Source organism: Archocentrus centrarchus, chromosome 20 (assembly GCF_007364275.1).
Source record: "Archocentrus centrarchus isolate MPI-CPG fArcCen1 chromosome 20, fArcCen1, whole genome shotgun sequence".
Classification (NCBI taxonomy): domain Eukaryota; kingdom Metazoa; phylum Chordata; class Actinopteri; order Cichliformes; family Cichlidae; genus Archocentrus; species Archocentrus centrarchus.
In genome coordinates, this window is record NC_044365.1 from 18,502,417 (window position 1) to 18,523,644 (window position 21,228).

The 21,228-nt window shown below is 42.0% G+C and overlaps 2 protein-coding genes and 1 long non-coding RNA gene across 3 annotated transcripts; 1 reads left to right on the plus strand and 2 right to left on the minus strand.

Moving 5' to 3' along the window:
- Positions 1 to 80: 80 nt before the first annotated feature.
- LOC115799585 (uncharacterized) lies at positions 81 to 3,249 on the minus strand. Its single transcript, XM_030756813.1, has 8 exons — positions 3,217 to 3,249; positions 2,926 to 3,104; positions 2,708 to 2,844; positions 2,296 to 2,389; positions 1,783 to 2,112; positions 1,538 to 1,703; positions 1,338 to 1,462; positions 81 to 760 (listed from the first exon to the last, which is right to left on the minus strand). The coding sequence occupies exons 2-8, from the start codon at positions 2,935 to 2,937 to the stop codon at positions 443 to 445; spliced, it is 1,182 nt and encodes a 393-aa protein (XP_030612673.1). The 5' UTR covers positions 2,938 to 3,104; positions 3,217 to 3,249; the 3' UTR covers positions 81 to 442.
- An 8-nt stretch (positions 3,250 to 3,257) lies between these two features.
- Positions 3,258 to 5,656, minus strand: LOC115799586 (uncharacterized). Its single transcript, XR_004021602.1, has 3 exons — positions 5,556 to 5,656; positions 4,065 to 4,160; positions 3,258 to 3,355 (listed from the first exon to the last, which is right to left on the minus strand). It is a non-coding gene; the product is annotated as an uncharacterized LOC115799586 (long non-coding RNA).
- A 1,424-nt stretch (positions 5,657 to 7,080) lies between these two features.
- LOC115799938 (integrin beta-1-like) lies at positions 7,081 to 17,741 on the plus strand. Its single transcript, XM_030757229.1, has 14 exons — positions 7,081 to 7,119; positions 7,608 to 7,830; positions 9,040 to 9,210; positions 9,503 to 9,747; positions 10,153 to 10,308; positions 11,861 to 11,956; positions 14,412 to 14,501; positions 14,607 to 14,747; positions 14,911 to 15,116; positions 15,213 to 15,454; positions 15,546 to 15,768; positions 16,577 to 16,806; positions 17,181 to 17,347; positions 17,657 to 17,741. Exons 1-14 carry the CDS (start codon positions 7,081 to 7,083, stop codon positions 17,720 to 17,722), a joined length of 2,295 nt encoding a protein of 764 aa, XP_030613089.1. The 3' UTR covers positions 17,723 to 17,741.
- The last annotated feature ends 3,487 nt before the right edge of the window (positions 17,742 to 21,228 follow it).

The window sequence follows — 21,228 nt, forward strand, 5'->3', positions numbered from 1 at the left end:
ATCTTGTGCTTGAATATGAACATCATTAACAACCTCCTCCATTGAACAAGTTAAAGACTGCACAATATTTTCAGAACTCCAGCTGCTTGAACTTGGGCAATAACAGAGCTACACATATCCATTAACTGCTTCTTTTTAGCATGACTTTGTTGACCAACAGAAGAGCTACTCAATGGGTCATGAGCAGAAACATCATCTGTCTCAACACTATCTGTACCAACATTGCCCTTATAAACAGAATCTGTGGCAAATGTGTCTCCATGTGCTTTCAGCAAGTGCTTCTTGAACCCAGAATACGTGTAAAAAACAGATGAACAGCCATGTTCCCCACATTTCAAACGCAATTTGTGCCCTGGATACAAAGCATGACTAAATTTCAAATGCTGGAAAAGAGTTGAACAATTTCTGTGCTGAACCTTACAAATGTAACATGTTAGCATATTCAAGTGTTGTTAATCCTCACTCTAATTTCCTTGACTCTGGGGCTCTCCTTTGTTGTTGCAACATCAATGCCATAAACCGTTGTTTGGATGAATGTGTAGAAGTTGAGGAGGGTTGCATCATAGGACACAGCAAACACAAAGTGTGCCTTAAACAGTTCATCGAAGGCAGCCACTGCAGTCTGTGCCACACAGGGAATGGGCTTCTGATCCAGGATGATGTAGAATTTCTGTATCCTGCTCTTCTTTTCTCCAACGCAGAGGAGGAAGGGCTGTGCAGATCCAACTTTGGCAAGGAAGGTCGCCATGCTTGTCCCCACCTAAGATTGAGAGACAGCATGTTAGAAATGATTGCTCTTATTCCCTCACAAGCAACAAATTAAGGACATTTTATTATTTGGTTTTTTTTTTGGTGGGTTTTTTTTTTTTTTGCACGTTTTTTCACCTTCCTCAGTTAGAATACCATCTGGAAGGCCTGGGTTTGATTCCACCTTGGCCCAGGCCCCTCCCTCTCTCCCTGTGTGGAGTTTGCATGTTCTCCCGTGTCTGCGTGGGTTTCCTCCGGGTACTCCGGTTTCCTCCCACAGTCCAAACACATGCACTTACTGGGGTTAGGTTAATTGGAAACTCTAAATTACCCATAGGTGTGAATGTGAGTGTGGATGTTGTCTGTCTCCCTGTTTTGGCCCTGCAACAGGCTGGCGACCTGTACAGGGTGTACCCTGCCTCTCGCCCTATGTCAGCTGGGATAGACTCCAGCCCCTCCCCCCCCGCAACCCTGAATAGGATAAGCAGAAGTGAATGGATGGGTGGATATTTCACTTTTTAAATTTAGTTTTAGAAAAGTGAGACCTATTTACTGTAAGTGAAGCAAAGTAATTCATGCCAAAAACATACCTTCATGAACTTGATAACACGGTCAGCAGCCTCAGGTGCACTAATTTTTCCCTGTCTTTTCCCCTTCGCGGTTGGAGGCAAGAGATGAACCAGCAGGAGAATAGCTGCCAGGTCACTATCCCATTCTAATGAAATAACACACACCATCTTAAGAATCACAGCATGCAAATGCATATGTAGAGAGATCTATTAATACCTACCATAATCACTTGATTCCTCCTGAGTGGACAGAAGGTCATCCAGATGAGCACTCTGTCGAAGGCTTTTGCTGACAGTGGTGACCCTCGGTTTATAGAATGTTGGCCATCTTGCGATGAACTTCCCCGAGATGTCTTCTCCAAAGAGCATGATGAAGTCCTGCTCAATCTAGCACAGAGAAAAAAAATGCCATCACAATCCAATTCAACAAATCAATCAGTTAATTAAATCTGTCTGAGTTTCTTACTAAGCCTGGTGTATCCAAGAATCTTGGGAAGTGATCCAAGATGAGTGATGACTGGTCCAGATCATGAAGCATATTCTGTCTATGCTTAAATGTTGCCTTCATTTTCTCCCTGACAACTTCCTGGTCTGATGAATGTTTCATCATGGACATTGCTTCTTTGCATCCATCACCAAACAGCTGTTCAGATGTTAAGGTCTCCCTCAGAGTTCTCGGACCGCCTTGATGAGCAGACTTGGAGCTCCTCTTGAAGTCACTTGCAGTGTTACGCTGAACTGTTTTCAATCGATAGGCCAGATAGCCCTGTCCACTGAGAGGATCATAGTAATGCTCCTATCACAGAACAGAACAGACAAGACAAACTGTCTATTACATTCCATTCAAAAGGACAATTACAGCTGGGCTGCAACGGTTAATCGACACCCCCCCCCCCCCCCCCCCCCAAAATTAATAAAAGTCCAAACAGATTTTGACCCAAGAAGAGAACATTCAGGGTTCCTGCAAATTAATACTCACATAGCCAGTCGGTGAGCCATTATCTTTCAAACTGGGGAAGAGGGTGACAATTCCCAGGGCGTAGGTAATGCGAATGTTGACAGGAGGGACTCTCCTAAAAAACAATTCAATAAAAATATTGCCATTTCACATAGGGATTAAACAAACACACCAACTGTGCAAAGGGTTATGAATAGAAATTATATATTTAATGTATTCAATAAGTAAACTTAAAACCTCTTAAGCCCCTTCTCAGCAATTACAAACTATTTGAATAATCATTATGTTAATTGTTTTTCAAATAATTCTGACATTTCTGTGGATTTCATACATGTATGTGTTTAACTAAGATGAAATTACAGTGCAACCAGTTGAAAAAATAAAGGTTAAATTCCGCCCCCATACAGATGGCTGAGACTTATTGATTACATACCCATGACTTTCAATCATATCCGCCACTAAAATGTTGACAAGTTTCTTTCTTGTTGGATCAGAGAGACTTCTGGTCTTGTTGTACTCTTTTATTACATCTTCTCCCCCTGGTTTTTGGTGCAGAGCTACATAGACAATCTGCAACAGATTTCACATGTCATCCTGCTATGAATTTTAAAAATGGATCAACGTTCTATTTCCAACCTTGAACCAACTCACATTTTTTGCCATCTCACTGTCAGGTGGTCCTTCAACCAGTCGTCTTCTCTGTGCTTTGGTGTTCTCTGTAATCACTGTAGAAGATGAGCTTGCTGAGCTTGGAGACTCGACTGACGAGAATGAGCCATCTTCAGAACTGAAGGAAGCATCTGTGACCTCACTCTGATCAACAGGGGCCACTGTATAAAATTTAGAAACTTCATTAGTAAACAAATTAAAATAACTTTCGCTTTATATATATTTTTAAATGCATTAGAAGTAAACACTTGTTTTAATGCTTTTATGTCTTACCAAAGCGCTCAGTGACTACTTTGAAAGATACTGTAGCAGACCCTCAGGAGTTCATCAAAAATATCAGCATCCACATCGACTCCAGATGAGTCCTTCAGGTCTACAGAGACTCCACTTGCCAAGTTGAATTTAGCATGAACTGGAAGGGAACAAAAATACTCATCTTAACCTGCTAATTTAAAACATGGTTAGAACTGTAAAGGGACAATCACATTTATAATTAAAATATATTTCAAATAACATTTTCAGACAATGAGCTGCTGGTTAAAATAGTAAATTTTATCATGAAGTGTTGCCTCTATTGTTGAACACAGTTCACCAAAATTTTACATAACCATTTTTATGAACAATAATGAATGAATTATTACTCCAACAAAGCTCATTACTTCAATAAAGAGAGGGGAATTAATAAACAGGCTGGACATGAGGAACACATAGATGGGCCTAAATCTTTCTACTAAGAATTGTTAGACAAATCCACATCTTCTTTTTTGGGCAACATAAATTATCCCTGTCCAAGTTTTGACATGCCATCCTCCAAACCAATAATTATTTATGCAGTGACCACATTTTATCCTTTAGGTCCAACATGCAATTACACTTAGCAGAACCCACCAACATATTTTGAAATTGGTTAAGAGTTGTTCATTTTTCAACTCCATTACATGACTTCCCAGAGTTTATGTCGCAGACTGTTGGCAAAGGCACGGCACTGGTGCTGATTAAAATGCAGATTCCTAAAGGCCAAAAACTATCTTTATGATGGGGAAAGACATTTGAGTTAGAAAAACTAAGCTTGCTTTATTTTATGGCAGCTGCCATATCAACATAATTAGCACTGAACTTACCCTCTTGAATGAATTTCAAGTAATCATAGCAGTCATCTGTCACTGGAACCCGAACCCATTTCTGGACTGCCTGATGCTCCACCTGCACCAGCATTTCTCCAGAACAAAAATGGACACATTCCAAGCTTTGACAACACATTACAGATATTTTAAAGAAGCACTGGTGCTGAAAACTAATGTTTGACTATAGCTTTCTGAACACAAGTAGCGCTGCAACTATGGATTATTTTTGTAATCAAGTATTTTATTGATTACTTCATCCATTAATCAAGTAATCGGATAAGAAATTATTTTTCATATTAACAGTTCATCTGCATATTTTAACTTCCATACTGCTCATTTTTCTCTGTCTCTGTAAGTCTGTAACTGTGTTTACAGGAACAAGCCCTGCTGTTTTGGACTAGAAAAACGTTTCCTTTCAGGCCACCTGAGCTCACCATCTCAGTAATGGCTGCGCAAGTGCAGACAGCACTTAAAACAGCTGCTGAAAATAAAAAAAAAAAAAAAAAAAGAAACTAACATTCTCTGCACAGCAAGTACAACGCACATGCGCACACCCACAGCACAGCGCAGTGGGGGCGTGGAAAAACCTGTCAGCGAATATCCACTCCAGTTAAAGGGTCCCTAATGTGAATGAAATGCTCCGCTTACACGGAGACACCTAAGCTGCAGCATTAAAAGGAAACATCGAAGCAACAAATTTGTATCGAAGATTTTTAGGATTATTTGAGTTACTCGAGGAATTGTTGCAGCCCTAAATTTTGCATTAAATGTTCAATTTGTGTATCAAAATACATGAAGGTTGGTATTTACCTTTCATGCTTTGATTTTTTTTTTTTTAAATAGAAAGCCTGAAATTTTCCTTTGCTCTTCCCTTTTCCTCTAACTTCTCCCGTTTATGCCGGTTGTCATTTTGATTTCTGTAGCCCACGAAATCAAGTGTGCGCACACCCGTTGTGAATGAAACTGCCCCTGCTCTGTGGTAGATGGCAAATTTTGTTTAAATGATATAAGCGCAAACGGCGATGATAGCGAGCTAGCCCAGACGGAGTCAGCTCCTGTTTGTTAAATGCAATGACAGCAGAGGTCCAAAAGTAAAACTATGAAATCCTCAGCCGTGCGCGAGGGCGCCTCAGCAAGGTTCAGAGCCTGGCGATCAATGGCTAGCTAGCATGGTTTTTGGAGGGAACGTCCCCCACGTCCTCTTGAAGGCTCATTAGCAGTTTGTATTGCTAGCTTTGTAAATGCACACATCGACAATATTTAAGGCCATACCGCCAGACGTGTCATATTTACGCTGTAAAATGACTACTAGAACTGACCAAATATAACATTAGAATTCAAATTTACCGCTCCCTAGATTTGGTAAAATGGCGGGACCTTGAATTTGGTGAACTTTCCATTCAAAATAGGTTAAATAGTATATTTTTTGATGTCACAAACTAAAAAGCACATTTCTATCAAAACATCAAGTCTGGACATTTAGCTTACCTTTAGGAAGTAATTTTGTCTTCTGCGGGTTAAAAGAAACGGTAATGTCCGACCGAGCGACTGCTGGAAACCGACAGAAAGCAGACGGCACTTTGCAGCCGTAAAGCGAAGGCGTGGCTTAAGCAACACCAACTAATTAACGCTTGAAATTAACAACTTAAATATGTAAGAACTTACACCGGCAGTGTTATTTTACAGCTGTGTGTTGTTAATACAACACCAACACTTTTTATTTAACACTACACCTAAGATTTTAACACTGGCATTTTTACTGTGCACCTATACTTTGGGAATAGACAAGATATCAATTTAATATAACAGATATGTGCTTCAGAACTTCCTGTTCTGTTCACGAGCCATTGTTTACATCCATCCATCCATTTTCTTCCACATATCCAATTCAGGGTCTCAGTGGAGCTGGAACTTATCTCGGCTGTCATAGGGCGAGAGGCGGGGTACACCCCGTGCAGGTCGCCAGTTTGTTGCAGATATCGTTTGCAACTAGACACAATTTAAAAGCTAACTGGCCCTTGGATGGTAGCCAACTGTATCAAGGATGCACATCGGCAAATGCAATCCCTTTTTTGCTCTCCACCTGGACTGTTTACCTGCATGCAGCAAAAATGTGCTCAAATGTTAATGTCAATAGAAAGTGACTACACAGAAAAACAGACAGCTTAGGGTACGGAAAATCTTGTAGCTAGCCTACAGTTATCTGGATATTTAAAAGCAGATATTGAGTTGTAGACATTAGGTTAGCATAAACACTCTGCCCTGAAGTTTGAATAAAATCTGTCTACAGACTGTGAAACAGGTGCTATCGATACATAAAGATGTTTAGTGTGTTACAGACAGCCTGCAGTGTGATTCTGACCACACTGGCTTCAAACAGAGTTTGAGAAAGTTGTACTTTTAACAGGCACAAGCGACACATGGTTAAGATGTAAGAACAGTTATGAGAACACATTTTAAGTGTCGCTAGTTGACTGACAAGAACAAATGTACATTGACAGTTTGTGGCTTTGTGTTTTAAGAAAAATGTTGGAAAAGTAGAGCCTCTTGCTGGTTTCTGTTCTCCCACAGACCATTCACATCACGAATGTGAAAGTCAGGGGGTCAGGAGCTGCAGAGAGTGCCTGGCAGCGGGGCCGCGCTGTGCTTGGTGTACTGAGGAGGTGAGTGGCCTCGGAAATACTCTGTGACTTCTTTTTCAATTCTATGGATGGGATCACCGTTGACTGAACGCTGAGTATATTTTTGGGGGCCACAAAAAGTTCCTCAGTACGCCAGAGCATTCCCTTTAACACGGAGATGCTTACTGAGAATTTATTTGAGTGGCAGTGGACAAGCTAAGTATAGTTTGTATTTTCTGTTAATGATTACATGCTATTACTGACTCATGCTAAGAAAATTAAGCAGTGGATTAATTTATTGACTTAAATTACAGTAGTGTGCAAAAGTCTTGAGCCACCCCTCCTTTCTTTATATTTACTAAAATGGGAAATTGATTGAAACAGGTGCAAACATGCATGGAAATACAACATACAAAGCAAAGTCAGAATCTGTACAATTTTAACAAGCTTGAAAGTCAATATGTAGATGTCTTTTTTTGAGAATGACTTTCTGACAGCCACTCTTCCACTGAGAGCATTTCTGATGAGGATTTAACTGAAGGGTCAGATGCATCTCTCAGGTCCTGTGTCAGTTTTTTCCCTATTTTTTAAAGACGTGATTTTCAAATATTCTGTGTCTGCGGTGTAGTTTTTTTTTAGGCCTGCCAATTCTTCTCTATAGCTCCTTGATCATAAAATATAAAGACTTTTGCACAGTCCTGTAGCTTTAATACATCATATGTAGTCATTTGCATGTTACAGCCATGTAAGCATTGATGAATGATGAAGCCATGTTGTGAGCTAAAATTAAAACACACACATTCCCATCCTCTCTATATGACTTCCATTACCAGCAGCACTGACTTTCTCAGTGCACGTTTCTCTTTTTTAGAGTTAGCGTTGATGTAAGGGGTTGAACTTAGCTTAAACCTGTGTAAAGAATTTTCTAGAAGTGGGTCAGCACATATGGGAGCGCTGCGACACAGCCAGAGCCCTGCTAAAGAGGGGCTGTCCTTTTGATCACCTGGAGGACCCTAGAGGTTCCACTGTCCTTCTGAGAAACCGGAAGATCACCTTTCATCCCAAAGAACAAAGGCACAAACGGTGGCACAGACAAGTAACCCAGCTCCAGCCTCAGTCTGTTCTCCTGCACCTCAGACCAGGTGGGTGTTATTACGTGTATAATTTATGTGTGTTTTAATGACAACAGAAATTTCGGTTGTTAGTTCACAGCAAACTGCATGTAAAAGATGGATGTAGCCAATGTCATTGGTTTGTGAAGTACAATTTTGAAACCTATTGGTCTTCATCGTCATAACATCACAAGAAGTCAAGGACACTACACGCATGGTAGTGAGTTATCAATTACAAAGTAGCCACAACCTAAAGCACACCCTACTTTATCATCTATTTTACTTTACATGGGAGCATCATTAACGTTACGCTTTATTATATAAGACTTGGAACTACAATTTAGACCACATGCCCACCAGAAAATTGTATACTGAGGATGTACGATGGATGCAAGTTCTCTCTGCACTGAGAAGGGCTGCCCCCTGCTGGTCACCAGAGAGAATACTGAGATTTTATAGACGTGACTTGCCATTTCAAACGTGAGAATCACGGTGACAGCGTAGGGTCAAGTGAATAAGCTCCCCAGTCGCTCAGGCCAAGAGACCGACCTGCGATTATCTGTTAACTATTGGCTGCAAGGGGAAAATGTGTATTCCCCGACCAGTTGGCAAAACCTCCTTGTCATTGCATTGGTTGTTGGGAGATTGTTGCGATTGTTTTTTTGTGCAGCACCCTCTTTGTAGCCAATTCCACCTAGAGATAGCCAGCAACTTCCAGGAATCACCCACCAGCTGGTTGGGGATTACGCATTTTTCCCTCAAAACCGGTGGTTGCATCGCATGCAATTTTGAGGACAACTCTTAAGAAACACGTGCATCATGTCACCTTAGAAACTCTATAAAGCACATAGAAGAAGTTGCTTTTCAGACTTGGAGGCTACATCCATCTTTTGAAATTCAAGCATTCATAAATCATTAGAAAAAATAGCTGGAAGCAGTTACCAACTAATAAAAGGTTAATATACTGATTGGAGAAGTTTTTTTAGAATAGAATAGAATGCCTTTATTGTCATTATACAGGATGTACAATGAGATTGGGATTTAGGCTGTCATGAGCCTGAGGATAACATACAAACACATACAAATTTTCACATTTTTTATCAATTGCATAAAAACAAATTTCAAAATACAAACCCTCAATCAGCCTGAATCAGTGTGTGATGTGTGCATACTTGCAATGGTACAGAGCTACTTTTATAGATGTGTTTCCAGTAGAATTTCCACATTTCCCATCTATAGGAGAACCCCAGAGCTTTGAGGTGAAATTCAAACGTGTGGAGGACTACCCCATAGACCTGTACTATCTGATGGATCTATCTTTCTCCATGGAGGATGACCTGATGAATGTTAAGAAGCTGGGGGCTGACCTCATGGAAGAAATGAAGAATATCACCAGTGACTTTAGAATGGGTCTGTCTGTCTCAGTTCCCTTTTCATGTGAAATCTAGGCTAATGCAGTTTTCTTAGAACTTCTTATACCTGCATACTCATTTTTTTTGTAATACCCTTGTGTCCCATTTACACAGTTATACACCTGGGAGCTGCCCAGTATAATCATAATTGACCACTAAGTAGCACTGCTGGAGTGACTGGGGATTAAGTGCTTTGCTCAAGGACAACTGGTAGTTGTTGGGAGAAAAGAGGACGTTAATTATTCTCTATGCTACTTCTTATTCTCCTTTGTTCATTTCCACTCCAAAAGGCTTTGGTGCATTTGTGGACAAGACAGTAATGCCATACATCAGCACTGCGAAGGACATGCTCAGAAATCCCTGTAAAAGGACCGAGCCCTGGCCCTGCACCCCTCCCTTCACCTTCCATCACATCCTAAGCCTCACCACCAACGGAAGCCTCTTCACAGAGCTGGTAGGGGGGCAGCGGATCTCCGGTAACCTGGATTCACCAGAGGGTGGGTTGGATGCCCTGATGCAGGCCACCATGTGTGAGGTAATGTAAGGAAGCCCAGCGGGGAGCCAGACTGCAACACAGATATTGTTGCTTTTGTTTGAGTGGGCGTTATGCAGAGGAAGTGGAAAGACTGCAGACAATAGATGAAAGGACTATTACAGAATACTAAGCTTCCTTTGGGAAACTACTCCATTTTGGGTGTATGTTAGACTCATGAGCTCTTAAACATGAAAATTAGATTTTCATAATTTAATTTCACAGGTTTTTGATCTGAGCCCCAAACTTGAAGGCACAAAGTATTACTCATCCGCAGTGATTTGATTACATAGAAAAGCAGGAAGGTAATTCTTTTCTAGAAGCCTGTCAGAAACACTTAGGTCATGGTCGCTGTGTTCAATTTGCTGCCGATCGGTAATTTATTGACTCAGTGTTCTTCACTCGCAGGAGCAGATCGGCTGGAGAAATGTGACCCGTCTGCTGGTGTTCTCCACGGATGCCGGTTTCCACATTGCTGGAGACGGCAAATTAGGCGGCATTGTGCTTCCAAACGACGGGAAGTGTCACTTGCAAAAAAATGTCTACACCAGAGGAAACTCACAGGTTTGGTATTAAAGCTGGATTTTTGCTGTGCTAAATTTTATTAACGCAGAATCAGGTTAACTTAAGGAGAGCACCTGCAGCACCAGAGAGAATCATCGGCCTTTAGCCCAAAAAATTATTCCACAATGCTACAAATGTGCATTTTCTAGTATAGCTTTCAATTTTTTGTGTTTCACTAGAGAAAAAATGTTTCAAGATTAAGTTATGAGTTCATTATAAGTTTGTTATGGTTGAAATGACACTCATGGGCCAAACTGTTAAAACAACTGCAAAAAAAAAAAAGGTCTGAGTACCCTCTTAAAATGTTCACATTTAATGGTTTGTACTGTGGCCTCAAAGCAAGAAGAGTCCTGGTTCAAACCTACCTGCTGGCTGGTGTGGAGATATATAGATAGATAGGGGCCTAAATTACCACTACTCATTTAATCTGCTCAAAAAAAAGGACACTTTACAGTGTGCGACAGTTATGGAAATTTGACGGCCCTGCATGGTCACATGTTGGCATTTCATGAATTAATAAAGCAAGAACTAAAAGGACTGTAAATATCAGATTTCATTTATTCATTTATTGCACTGAAACACAATTTAGAAGGGTAATAATGCTACTCATTGTCTGCTCCGTTGTCTGTCAGTTTCTTTTCAAACTCATCTCACTTGTTGAGAAAACGGATTAATTCTGCCTTGTGAAATCCCACGGTTATATTCACAGGTAAAAGCCGAAGCTTTACCTCGCCAGAATGAGCCATCACAGGGGTGTATGTGTTTTCACTTACTTTCATGCATGCTTGGGTGGCTGTGGTCCCAAGGAGCATACAGTGTTTATCCTATGGACCAGATATTGCAACGCGTGTTAAATTGATTCCCGTCTGCAATCCTAGCAGTGAAATAGAGGTCCAGGCAGCTGCAGAGAAAGTCAAAGACAGTGATTTAAAGGTCAGAATCAACAGCACAATTCCCTGGGTAAAGAAGATGCTGACAGGCATACCCTGATGGGAAACAGCTGGAGTGTTTGTGGAGTAATTCAAACCAAAGCTTTCATCTCTTAATCTCACTGAGGTTGTGTTTAGAAGGCTGGGTGGGTGTGTGCTGTGCAGAAGGTGCTCAAAAGAGTGTGCGCGCCTGCTTGTGTGCTTGCGAGTAATTCTTTATCCCCCTGCGTTAAACATCCATATAGGTGTCTCATTAGGTTCATGAGACTGTTAGTGTCTTGACCTCATTCCAGTCCAGACACTGGACATGTGGAGTGAATATGGATGCATTATTAATCTATTTCTGTCTGGATGCATGGCCACCCAAGGCTGAAAATGGATGTGCAAGATGCGGACATCACTCCTCTTTGAATGGTACTTATTTATCTATTTGCAGGGAATGGAAAGTCTGTTAGGGCGAGTGAATGAAATGAGCAATAGAAAGAGTTGTTAGATGGGAGGGAAAGAGGGAGGACAGCAATAGAAGGAAGAGGGAAAGCATGCTTAACTACTTATTACACATATATATTCTGGCCTGACTGTTATGCATTGCAATTTGCATCTGCCCTGCTCCACTCTGACAGGACTACCCTTCGGTGGCTCACATTGCTGAAACGCTGAGACAGAAGAGCGTCCAGACCATCTTTGCTGTCACCGAAGAAGTTGCACATTTGTATGAGGTATAACAGGGCCTATTTCTATTCATTTATCATTTATGAAAACCTTTTTCGCTTTGCTGTTTGAATTGTTATCTGTTTCAGTAGCAGAAGTAACGCTGACTGTAGACTGTAGCCCTTATAGCCACCCTGCCATCACCCAATGATTTATGGACTACATTTTGGAAGCCTTAAGTCTAGCATTTTGTTTGGTCTCCATGTTGGTTTATTGGGGCCAGAAATGACCATATTTGGATTTATTAGCTAATGCTAGCTAGCTTGGATAGCAAATTTTGCCACTGTTAATTTGTGTTAAGACTAATTAACAGTGACGAAATTTGCAAATTTCACAAATAAAGAAGTACACCCCATGATTCAATAGCTTGATAGCTTGTAGAGTCACCTTTAGCAATTCAATTCTGTTTTATTTATGTAGCACCAAATCATAACAAACAGCTGCCTCAAGGTGCTTTATATTGTAAGGTAAAGACCCTACAATAATTACAGAGAAAACCCAACAGTCAAAATGACCCTCTATGAGCAAGCACTTGGCGACAGTGGGAAGGAAAATCTCCCTTTTAACAGGAAGAAACCTCCAGCAGAACCAGGCTCAGAGAGGGGCAGTCATCTGCCGCGACCGGTTGGGGCTGAGAGACAGGACAAAAGACACACTTGAATCAGTCACTTAAAGTAACCAATTGCTCACATCGTTGTGGGGGAATTTTGGCCCGCTCTTCTTTACAATGCTGTATGACCCAAATTTGATCCAGCTTTAGCTGTCAGACAGATGTCTTCACATTTGACCCGAGAATACTTTGGTATACAGAGGAGTTCATGGTCAGTTCTGTGGCTGCGAGGTGGCTAGAACCCATGGCTGTAAAACAAGCCTAAATCATCAACCTTCCACCATCATGCTGGACAGTTGGTATGAAGCGTTTGTGTTTGGTTTTTAACAAATGTGGCACTTTGCATTAAAACTAATCTTAAATCTCCACTTTGGTCACATGTGTTTAAAGGACATTGTTCCAGAAATCTTGTGGTTTATTCAGATGCAACTTTGTATATAATAACATAATTAATATAATATAATTGTTCAGTTTTTTCTTTTTTTTTAATAACTGTACTGTGTGAACTCTAACATTTAACATGCTAACAGGAGGCCTGTCGAGTCTGAGATGTAGCTTGTTCTCTGAGCATTGCACGGTCTGAGTAGGGCTGAATTTGCTGGGACGTTCACTCCTGTGAAGACTTGCGGCTGTTTAGAAATGACCTTATAACCATTCCCAGAGTGGTTGACAGCAACAATGCTTCTCTAAGGTCATTGCTGATGTCTTACTCATTTGCACTGTGTTAACAAACACTTAAATACTCCAGACTGGCAAACTTCTGTTTTTATAGAGGCGGTCAAACTTACTGTTGATCACTTAATCAAGTGCATTTGATTAGCAGCAACTGGCTCCTGACTACCCACTCAATTCCTGTGGAAGCATTAAGGATGTACTTATTTTTCCACTGTGAAAACTTTCTTTTTCACATGACCGTAAATGAAGTGATAGAATTCTAATTAACTGCACAGCAATCCATAAACTTCAAAATGCACCAACAACACAAATAAGGTCAAGACGTCCAGGTCAGTGTCTCAGATTATCTGGTGTGATGCCAAGAAAAGTTAGTAACACACTCTTTGCCATGCATGGCTTTAAGTCTTACACAGTTTAATTTGCATAGCTGTAATGAGCAGGAAAAACAATTATGGATATCAAAACAGTTTTTGGACACTTCACTGTAAACATTTCTGAAGCTTGTTCTCTTGAATGTCATCTGAGTAAAATTATGTAGCAGTATGAGGAAACTCTCTCATGTCTTGAACACTAACTTTACATAACATAAACATTTAAGGCTGGTTATTTTTTTTCCTGTAAAAAGGTAAGTTTTCCAGAACTATTTTCCACTGTGGCTTTGGTACTCAAGTGAATATTAACTGCACCAGGGCAGTCGCTGTAGTGAACTACATTACTCAAGTGCATTATAATGAAGACAGATGTTACTCATTGCAAGAGTTTGGGTATGAGTTCTCCCTTTTCTACGGGTGCAGTGCTGGTGCTTAATCTGGGACCAGTTCCATGTATTTCCACCAAAAAGTTGTGCTAAAAAGCTGCCAGAAACTTTACTGATGATTTGCGGATGCTGCCTACAGATTCTCTCTGCTATAGCATACAGGAATAAGCTATCCTACAGTGCCAGTTCTGAATTTTCATGCTATATGTTGGCAATTAAAACAAATAAACTAGTTTAATTGTGTAGCTGGTCCATTCACAGTCAGTAAAACTGAAAAAAAAAGAGGTACGCCAAAAGGTGGTACACCAACATCTTTGAGAACTGTTCGTTTTTGTTAGTCCAGCTGGCATATTTTGAAATGCATATGCATTCATTTGCATATGCATTCATTTATGTTGTGGATACTGTTGCTTTGCTGCAGGGCCTAAGAAGCATCTTCCCAAAATGTGAGGTTGGAATGCTGTCCAACAACTCCCACAACATCCTGCAGATAATTGTTGAAGCATATAATGTAAGTGAGGCACAAACACCCTTCCTGCAGAGGTCATTAGCCTCATGTGCATAACCTGCTGGCACCTCCTCATCTTTATGAGGTTAACTGCTTTACTGGCTATAGGCACTGACCTCTGAGGTTGTTATGGAGAACAGCAAGCTCCCACCAGGCTATCGCATCTCCTATACTTCCCACTGTAAGGACCACGGGCCAAGGCATGGCGAGCAGGGTAGGAGGTGCTCCAGCATCTCTGTAGGTGACGAGGTATGTAGCTGCATGTAGCCACGTCTCTGTGTGTGGTAAATTGTGTGAGTAATTCTGTTAGCATGTGGCCATCCTCAGCTGAAGCCATGGTAATGCTGATTATGATTACCTCATTAGTGGAGGATTATAACTGTGCTCAAGGAATTCTCACCCCCCCCTCTAGGTGAGCTTTAATGTAAGCATCACAGCACCTCTGTGTGTGGCTGCTTCACAAAGACCATACCGCTTTATTATTAAGCCCCAAGGCTATAGCGAAGAGGTTGAGGTCCTGCTGAGCCCCATATGTGAGTGTTCATGTCAAAAGGACAGGGTCCCACACAGTCCTTCTTGTAGCCATGGCAACGGCACTCTGGAGTGCGGCGCATGCAGGTAGGTGAAGTGGCTTTACGGCATCAATTTGGCTAACAAGTTTAATTTCAGGTTATTAAGGGGGGAAACAAGCCGATATGTGTTCCTGTGTTGCAGGTGTAAAGAAGGGAGAGTCGGAACATTTTGTGAATGCGAACAAGAGGAGTCGGGCACGGCAGTTGACTCACACCTTTGTCGCCGCGATAATGCATCTGAAGTGTGCAGTGGGCATGGAGAGTGCGTTTGCGGGAGGTGTGTTTGTCAAAAGAGCAGCAAAAAGCCCAACCATGTGTACTACGGGGAGTTCTGTGAGTGCAGTGATTTCAGCTGTGATCAGTACCAAGGACTGCAGTGTGGAGGTATAGTAGTGGTAACACATCTGCAAAAAAAATAAATAAATAACAGAAGGGCAGCGTGTCTCATTTGAAATTGTTTCATCTACTATCCCAGGGCGCGGCAGGTGTGTGTGTGGGGAGTGTTTGTGTCTCCCCGCATTCAGAGGCCAAGCTTGCGAGTGCCCTCTCAGCTTGGAGTCGTGCCTCGCTCAGGATGGACAGATTTGTGGAGGCAGAGGCGACTGCCACTGCGGTACCTGCATTTGCCACGACAAGCGCTTCCAGGGCCCGACCTGTGAGCTTTGCCCTTCCTGCCCCAGCATCTGTAACTTGCACCGGTACTACAACCTTTAAAGGTTCAGGCACAATTAAGGAAAAATGAAAATAAGTGTGGAGGTTTTGCATTTCTGTCACACTTTTCCTTAAAAGCTGACATTTGTTGAGTAACATTATTAACTTGTTACTTTATGAGGTTGCTGTCTTTGCAGTACAAGAGATGAGGTTCCGAGCGCGTGTCGGTTTGAATGCAGCATACTACTACACCATAAAACCAGCAAGAAGCTTGTTAATTTTCCTCTGAGTGACAGTTCTGGCCCAACTAAAAGCTAGCTCTTCTGTTCCTGAGCTCTAGCTCATCATTCTCCTCCTCAATGGGCCACCAGTGCTGTGGAGCTGCTGTGCTTAGTTAGTTTGCAGGCATCCTTAATCAAGTTTGAAGTAGAGCTCCTCACAGCTGACAGACACGTATTATTACCGAGGCACAGTTTCCTTTTCCCTTGTTGTTCTTGTCCTTTTCACCCACAAATTTAAAATGTTGCAAATACTTTCATCTTGCTGGATAAGAACCACGTGCACACTGACTAATATGCGAATAAACAACTACCTATAAAAAAGTAGGAGACAAACTGAAAGACATTCATCAGGGATTTTCTATTTTGTTTTGCTCTGTGGCAATAAGAGGAACAAAATTGTAACATTTTAACTGTAATGGAATCCTCATATTAAAGGTGCCTAAATAAACTAGTGCTTGAATTACATACATAAGTAATCTAAGTTCTCTATAGAGTTACCCCCAACATTGAGAGCATGCTGGGGGTAACTTTAATTGCCTTTATAACTAAACGCTTTTTCTTTTTCTTTTTACAGAGAATGCATCTCATGCAGGGCCTTCTCAGTGGGTTTGAGTCCAAATGAATGCGAGATGAAGTGTGCCCACCTGAACCTCACCTTGGTAGGTCAGACTGGTGTCTTAGCAACAGTACCTTCCTCTCCAGGCCTTCGCAGGTGTTTGGAAGTGGACTCGGAGAGTTGTGTAGTGCACTTTCTTGTGAGGACTGGAGAAAAAGGAGACTTTTTCTATGTAGCTCTCGAACGAGGTAAGCAGAGCCAAACTCTCTATTTTTTATGACTACACCAGTATATCAACATTAGAAGAATAAATTATGTCAGTTGTAACAGCTCCAGGGATTTATTTTATGTAAAAACACATTTTATTATCATAATAAGGGAAAGGCAGGGCCCCGACAGAGGTATAGATTAAACCTCTTTAATGCGCCCTCTTGGCTGATGGTGGCAAAAATGCAAATCACGTCTGTAGAATTCTTTAGGACTTTGTATTCTGCAGTCTGCCCTTTGTAGGTTAGTTAATGATGCCATAGTGAGATTGTACAAGCACATTAATTTTATCTGAAATTCACAACCAGACAGTATATGGCTGGTAAGGCGCTGTGGCTTCTTCTTGTCTTTCAAGAGTGCCCACCGGGGCCGAATGTGATCCTGATTACCGCAGTGCTTTCAGGCTCTGTTGTGGTGCTGGGCGTGGCTTTGTTGCTGCTATGGAAACTACTCACCAGCATCCATGACCGCAGGGAGTTTGCCCGCTTTCAGAGAGAGCTGGAGCAGAGACGCTGGAACAGGGTGAGCCCCTGCCCAAACAAATCCTTCTGTCAGCAGGCTGTACAATTGATGCAGGAGTTTGTCTCGGGGACACTGGTACGGGGACATATTGACAGTTAACACGATTAAACGGGGTAAATTTGGTGCAGAGGCAACATGAAATTAAGTAATAGCAAATGAAATCCATGAATATATTAAAAGTTTAGAACATTCTGTGTTAGTTTTCAACATGACTGATCACCTACGCATCCAGTTAATCAGTAAGAAAGTAAAGCAAAGTGAACATTGAAGAATAATCATGCGATGACACTTGTTTTCACCATGTTGCAGAAGGACAACCCCATCTACAAAAGTGCCATCACGACAGTTGTCAACCCGAAATATAAAGAAAACTGATAGCAGCCGTGGAAGGAGATCAGCTTTTCAATCAGGATCCCTGTTGTGAAGCACAATGAAACAACATCCTTTTCCTGAACTGTTGTCAACAGATGGCCCAACTTGTCTGTGTGGGTTGGAGGGGTGGGTGACGGTGGAGGGGGGGCTGGGGTGGTGGTGGGTGGAGGGGTGTTGATGTCTAACTTACTCGCCTTTGATCTCAAACACGCAACCTTGGACTGCCTGTCTTCAATCCTTCACTGCATGCACGACACGCACACATTATTCAAACAGCACCCCCCCCCCCCCCCCCCCCCCCCCCCCCCCAACAGAAGCTGCTGCTTATACAAGGCTGTGGGATATATGCAAAATTATGCCCTCACAATTTGAAATTCCACAAAGGCTAATTACATATAGCTGAATATTTTGTTGGGGCATACGGGGGGAAAATCTCCCATTTATGCTGATGGCTGGCTCAGCTGTGTAACTCGGGGCTCAGGAGGCAAGAGATTGTGAGGTGTGCATTCTGCATTCTGCATTGCAATTCCAGTGGAAGCACGCGTCTTTGCACGGGTCTCCACTGCCCTCTAGATGAGAGGAAAAGAAAGTGTCATCATGCTGGAAAATTGAAGGTGCTTCGAGTCAGTGTAGTTATAGAAGATTGCATTTCTGACACCGGTGCAAAATCCTGACTCTTGGGATTTTTTTTTTTTTTTTTTTTTTGTATTCCAGCAGACACCTGTGTATTTGTTAAACACATATACTGAGACTGATTCAATGCAGAACTTTAAACATGCAGCGAATGTACGTGCCAACCACTTAACCAGTGCACTGGGCTGAATCGTGTAAATGCTGAGAAACAATGGGATGTTCAGATCTAAATGGTTATTAGGGTTTTTCCACTGCCTACAGATGGCTGCTGATGACCTTGCTGGGAGTTGAGCAAAGCAATATTCATCAAAGTGATGCCTCCCTTTCACTCCCTGAGTCACTGGGCAGGCGTGCATGCCGCTTTAACAGCCAGTTTGGTAGTGGGAGGTGGTGGCGACAGCGGTGGTGAAGCAGCACAGAAAATGAGTCCATATGCTTCCACTAGACTACGCACCATTCTCTTTGGACTGTGTCTGATCATGAAAAATGTGCAGTGCAGATATCACAGCATCAGAGGAGGAAGGAGGAAGCAGGAGCAGCCCTGCCCTGCCCTGCCCTGCGACAAGACTAGTGGATGGGGCAGAGGGAGGTGGAGGGAGGTGACCAGCCCCGGAGACAGTTATGTAACAAATACTGCAGCTATGTTATTAAAAAAAATATCTGATTATTTGTTGATCAATAAGTGTCTTTAATAAATTGTGCCCTTTGTCTTCATCTGTGTTTAAAAGCTTATTTGAACCTTATTATTTGCACACTGACATAATAAATTCGTATTTATGCGTGATTTTATTATTATTATTGTTACTTTTGTTGTTGTTATTCGTGGGTGGGCGGGGATACTGGTGAGCTCATCCTCCCCAAGTTCTCCATAGGTAATTGGTGGCTTTCACCGTCCAATCACAATTCGCCTGCAAAGTGGTTTGGTGGTCACTTTGGATCTTTTTTTTGTTTTTTTTTTTTAGTCGAAGTAATCTTAGCTAACTCTCCAAGTTTCTCGTCAGCGACAGGAAATCTCCTCTTTTACCTTTGCTTTGGCTTCCAGCGACCTCTCGTTGTGCATTAACGCCGTTTGCAGACATATAAAAAGAAAATTGAAAATCCGTTTTTTTTTTCTCCCTCTGAGGCGTCCTTAGAAGGGAGCTAACAAGCATTAGCATTGGGCTAGCATGACAGCCAGAAGAACAACTGCCACCATCACTACCCCCCTCCTCCTCCTACGCTGTGGATTTGTTAGCAGCAGGTAAGTTGCAAGCTCAAGCTGGTTTTTCCCCTGTTGTCTCCGTGGGAAGCGAAAGCTGCGGGTTTCAAGTCACTTGCGAGCTCAAATGAAACTGTTGGTAGGCAATCCGCAAACTGTTAGCTGGCTGGTAAATGGCGCAGGGTCAGGGTAACTGGGCTAAGCTAGTGTTAAGCTAGCCTCTGTGTCGCTGTTCTTTGTGCAAACACAGCTGTGTCTGGTCTTGAGGATCTGAACGAGTTTAAAAACCCTTGAAAGCTCATTTTTGGTCGTAGCGCTGCATGATTCTTGTCATTTGCTAAAACGATTGCTGACAGTTTTTTTTGCTGTCGTGTCCTGCTCTGGGTTTACTCTGTGTACTCTCTTGCAGCAGCAAAACTTGCTCTGCGTGTTTAAAAACAGCTCAAAGCCAATCGATATGGACAAATTCATACGCACAAACGTCAGCCTGATATTGCTAGCGTATATGTAGACATGTAGATAATTGTCGAGCTTTTCTCCACTGTGAACATGCAGACACAGTTAAAGTGTCCTATAGAAAAAAGAATTCCACAACAAATGCTGAGACCTTTTCTGGGCTCATAAATAATATATTTTTTTAAACATAATTGGCTCTATTAATTATGATGTTTATGTTACTATCTCTTTTTGACTCACTCCATTTCACAGGCCTCCATTATGGTCTACAGATGTGAGCCTGTGTCTCCCAAATGGATGATGATTATTATGACAGCCACCCACGCCTGGATCTTTTAATCATGGCCACAGGAATCGTCACCCCTCCCTGCAGGTTATTTGCATTTCTTATTTTCATTATGTGGACATTATATTGTCTGAATTATGTAGTATCTCTGTTGTGGTCCTTTAATGACAACTATATGGGGAAGGTAGCCAGTTTCAAGTACCATTCATTTTCTTCCGCTTATCCAATTCAGAGTTGCAGTTGGGCTGGAGCCTGTTCCAGCTGTCATAGGGTGAGACGCAGGGTACACCTTGGACAGGTTGCCAATCTGTTGCAGGGCTAACACAGAGAGATATACCCTCATACCTACAGCCAATTTAGAATCACCAATTAATATAACACACATTTTTCTAGCAGGGACCACATCAGTTAGCTGGACAGTGTTTCTTGAAAAAGAATGGCAGATGAAGTAAAGACAGATAAAGCCTGAGTCTGCAGATTCGGGAGAGCCTCGGTGAGGACCCGAGAGGGATGAGAACTGAGCTAAGGGGACGGGGAGCAAAAAATGAGAACTAACAGCTTATACTGCAGGAAGGCATATATAGTCATTGACCTGGAAGGGGAGTGTATGAGGTGTGGTCCCGCTTCTGAAATTCAGATAAATTATCTCCAAGTCAATGGATGGTGGGAGGAAGCCAGAGTACCAGGAGAGAATCCACACTGGGGTGGGAAGAGCATGCAAACACCACAGAAGGGGGGTGGGGGTACTCCCAGTTTTTGACCCATCTCAGATAAATGGGAGGGATGCTAGTTAGTGATGTAAAGAAAGGCAGTTCCTTTTTTTAATTTTTATTTTACAGAGTCAGTTAACAGCCTTATCTTCAGCTTTATAAGGTGAAGAAATCGAAGTCACTGCAAACACAAGCCTCTCAGATGCTTCTGCCAATATCTGATTTG

What these genes read in the sequence shown, in the direction of transcription:
- LOC115799938 (XM_030757229.1), top strand. Translation starts at nt 7,081, where the DNA reads ATGCATGGAAATACAACATACAAAGCAAAGTCAGAATCT. An exon ending in ACAAAGCAAAGTCAGAATCT is followed by an intron (nt 7,120 to 7,607) that starts GTACAATTTTAA and finishes ACCTGTGTAAAG; the next exon opens with AATTTTCTAGAAGTGGGTCA. An exon ending in TGCAGGCCACCATGTGTGAG is followed by an intron (nt 9,748 to 10,152) that starts GTAATGTAAGGA and finishes CTTCACTCGCAG; the next exon opens with GAGCAGATCGGCTGGAGAAA.
- LOC115799585 (XM_030756813.1), bottom strand. An exon ending in GATATGATTGAAAGTCATGG is followed by an intron (nt 2,390 to 2,707) that starts GTATGTAATCAA and finishes ATTGTTTTTTAG; the next exon opens with GAGAGTCCCTCCTGTCAACA. An exon ending in TCTTGGATACACCAGGCTTA is followed by an intron (nt 1,704 to 1,782) that starts GTAAGAAACTCA and finishes TCTCTGTGCTAG; the next exon opens with ATTGAGCAGGACTTCATCAT.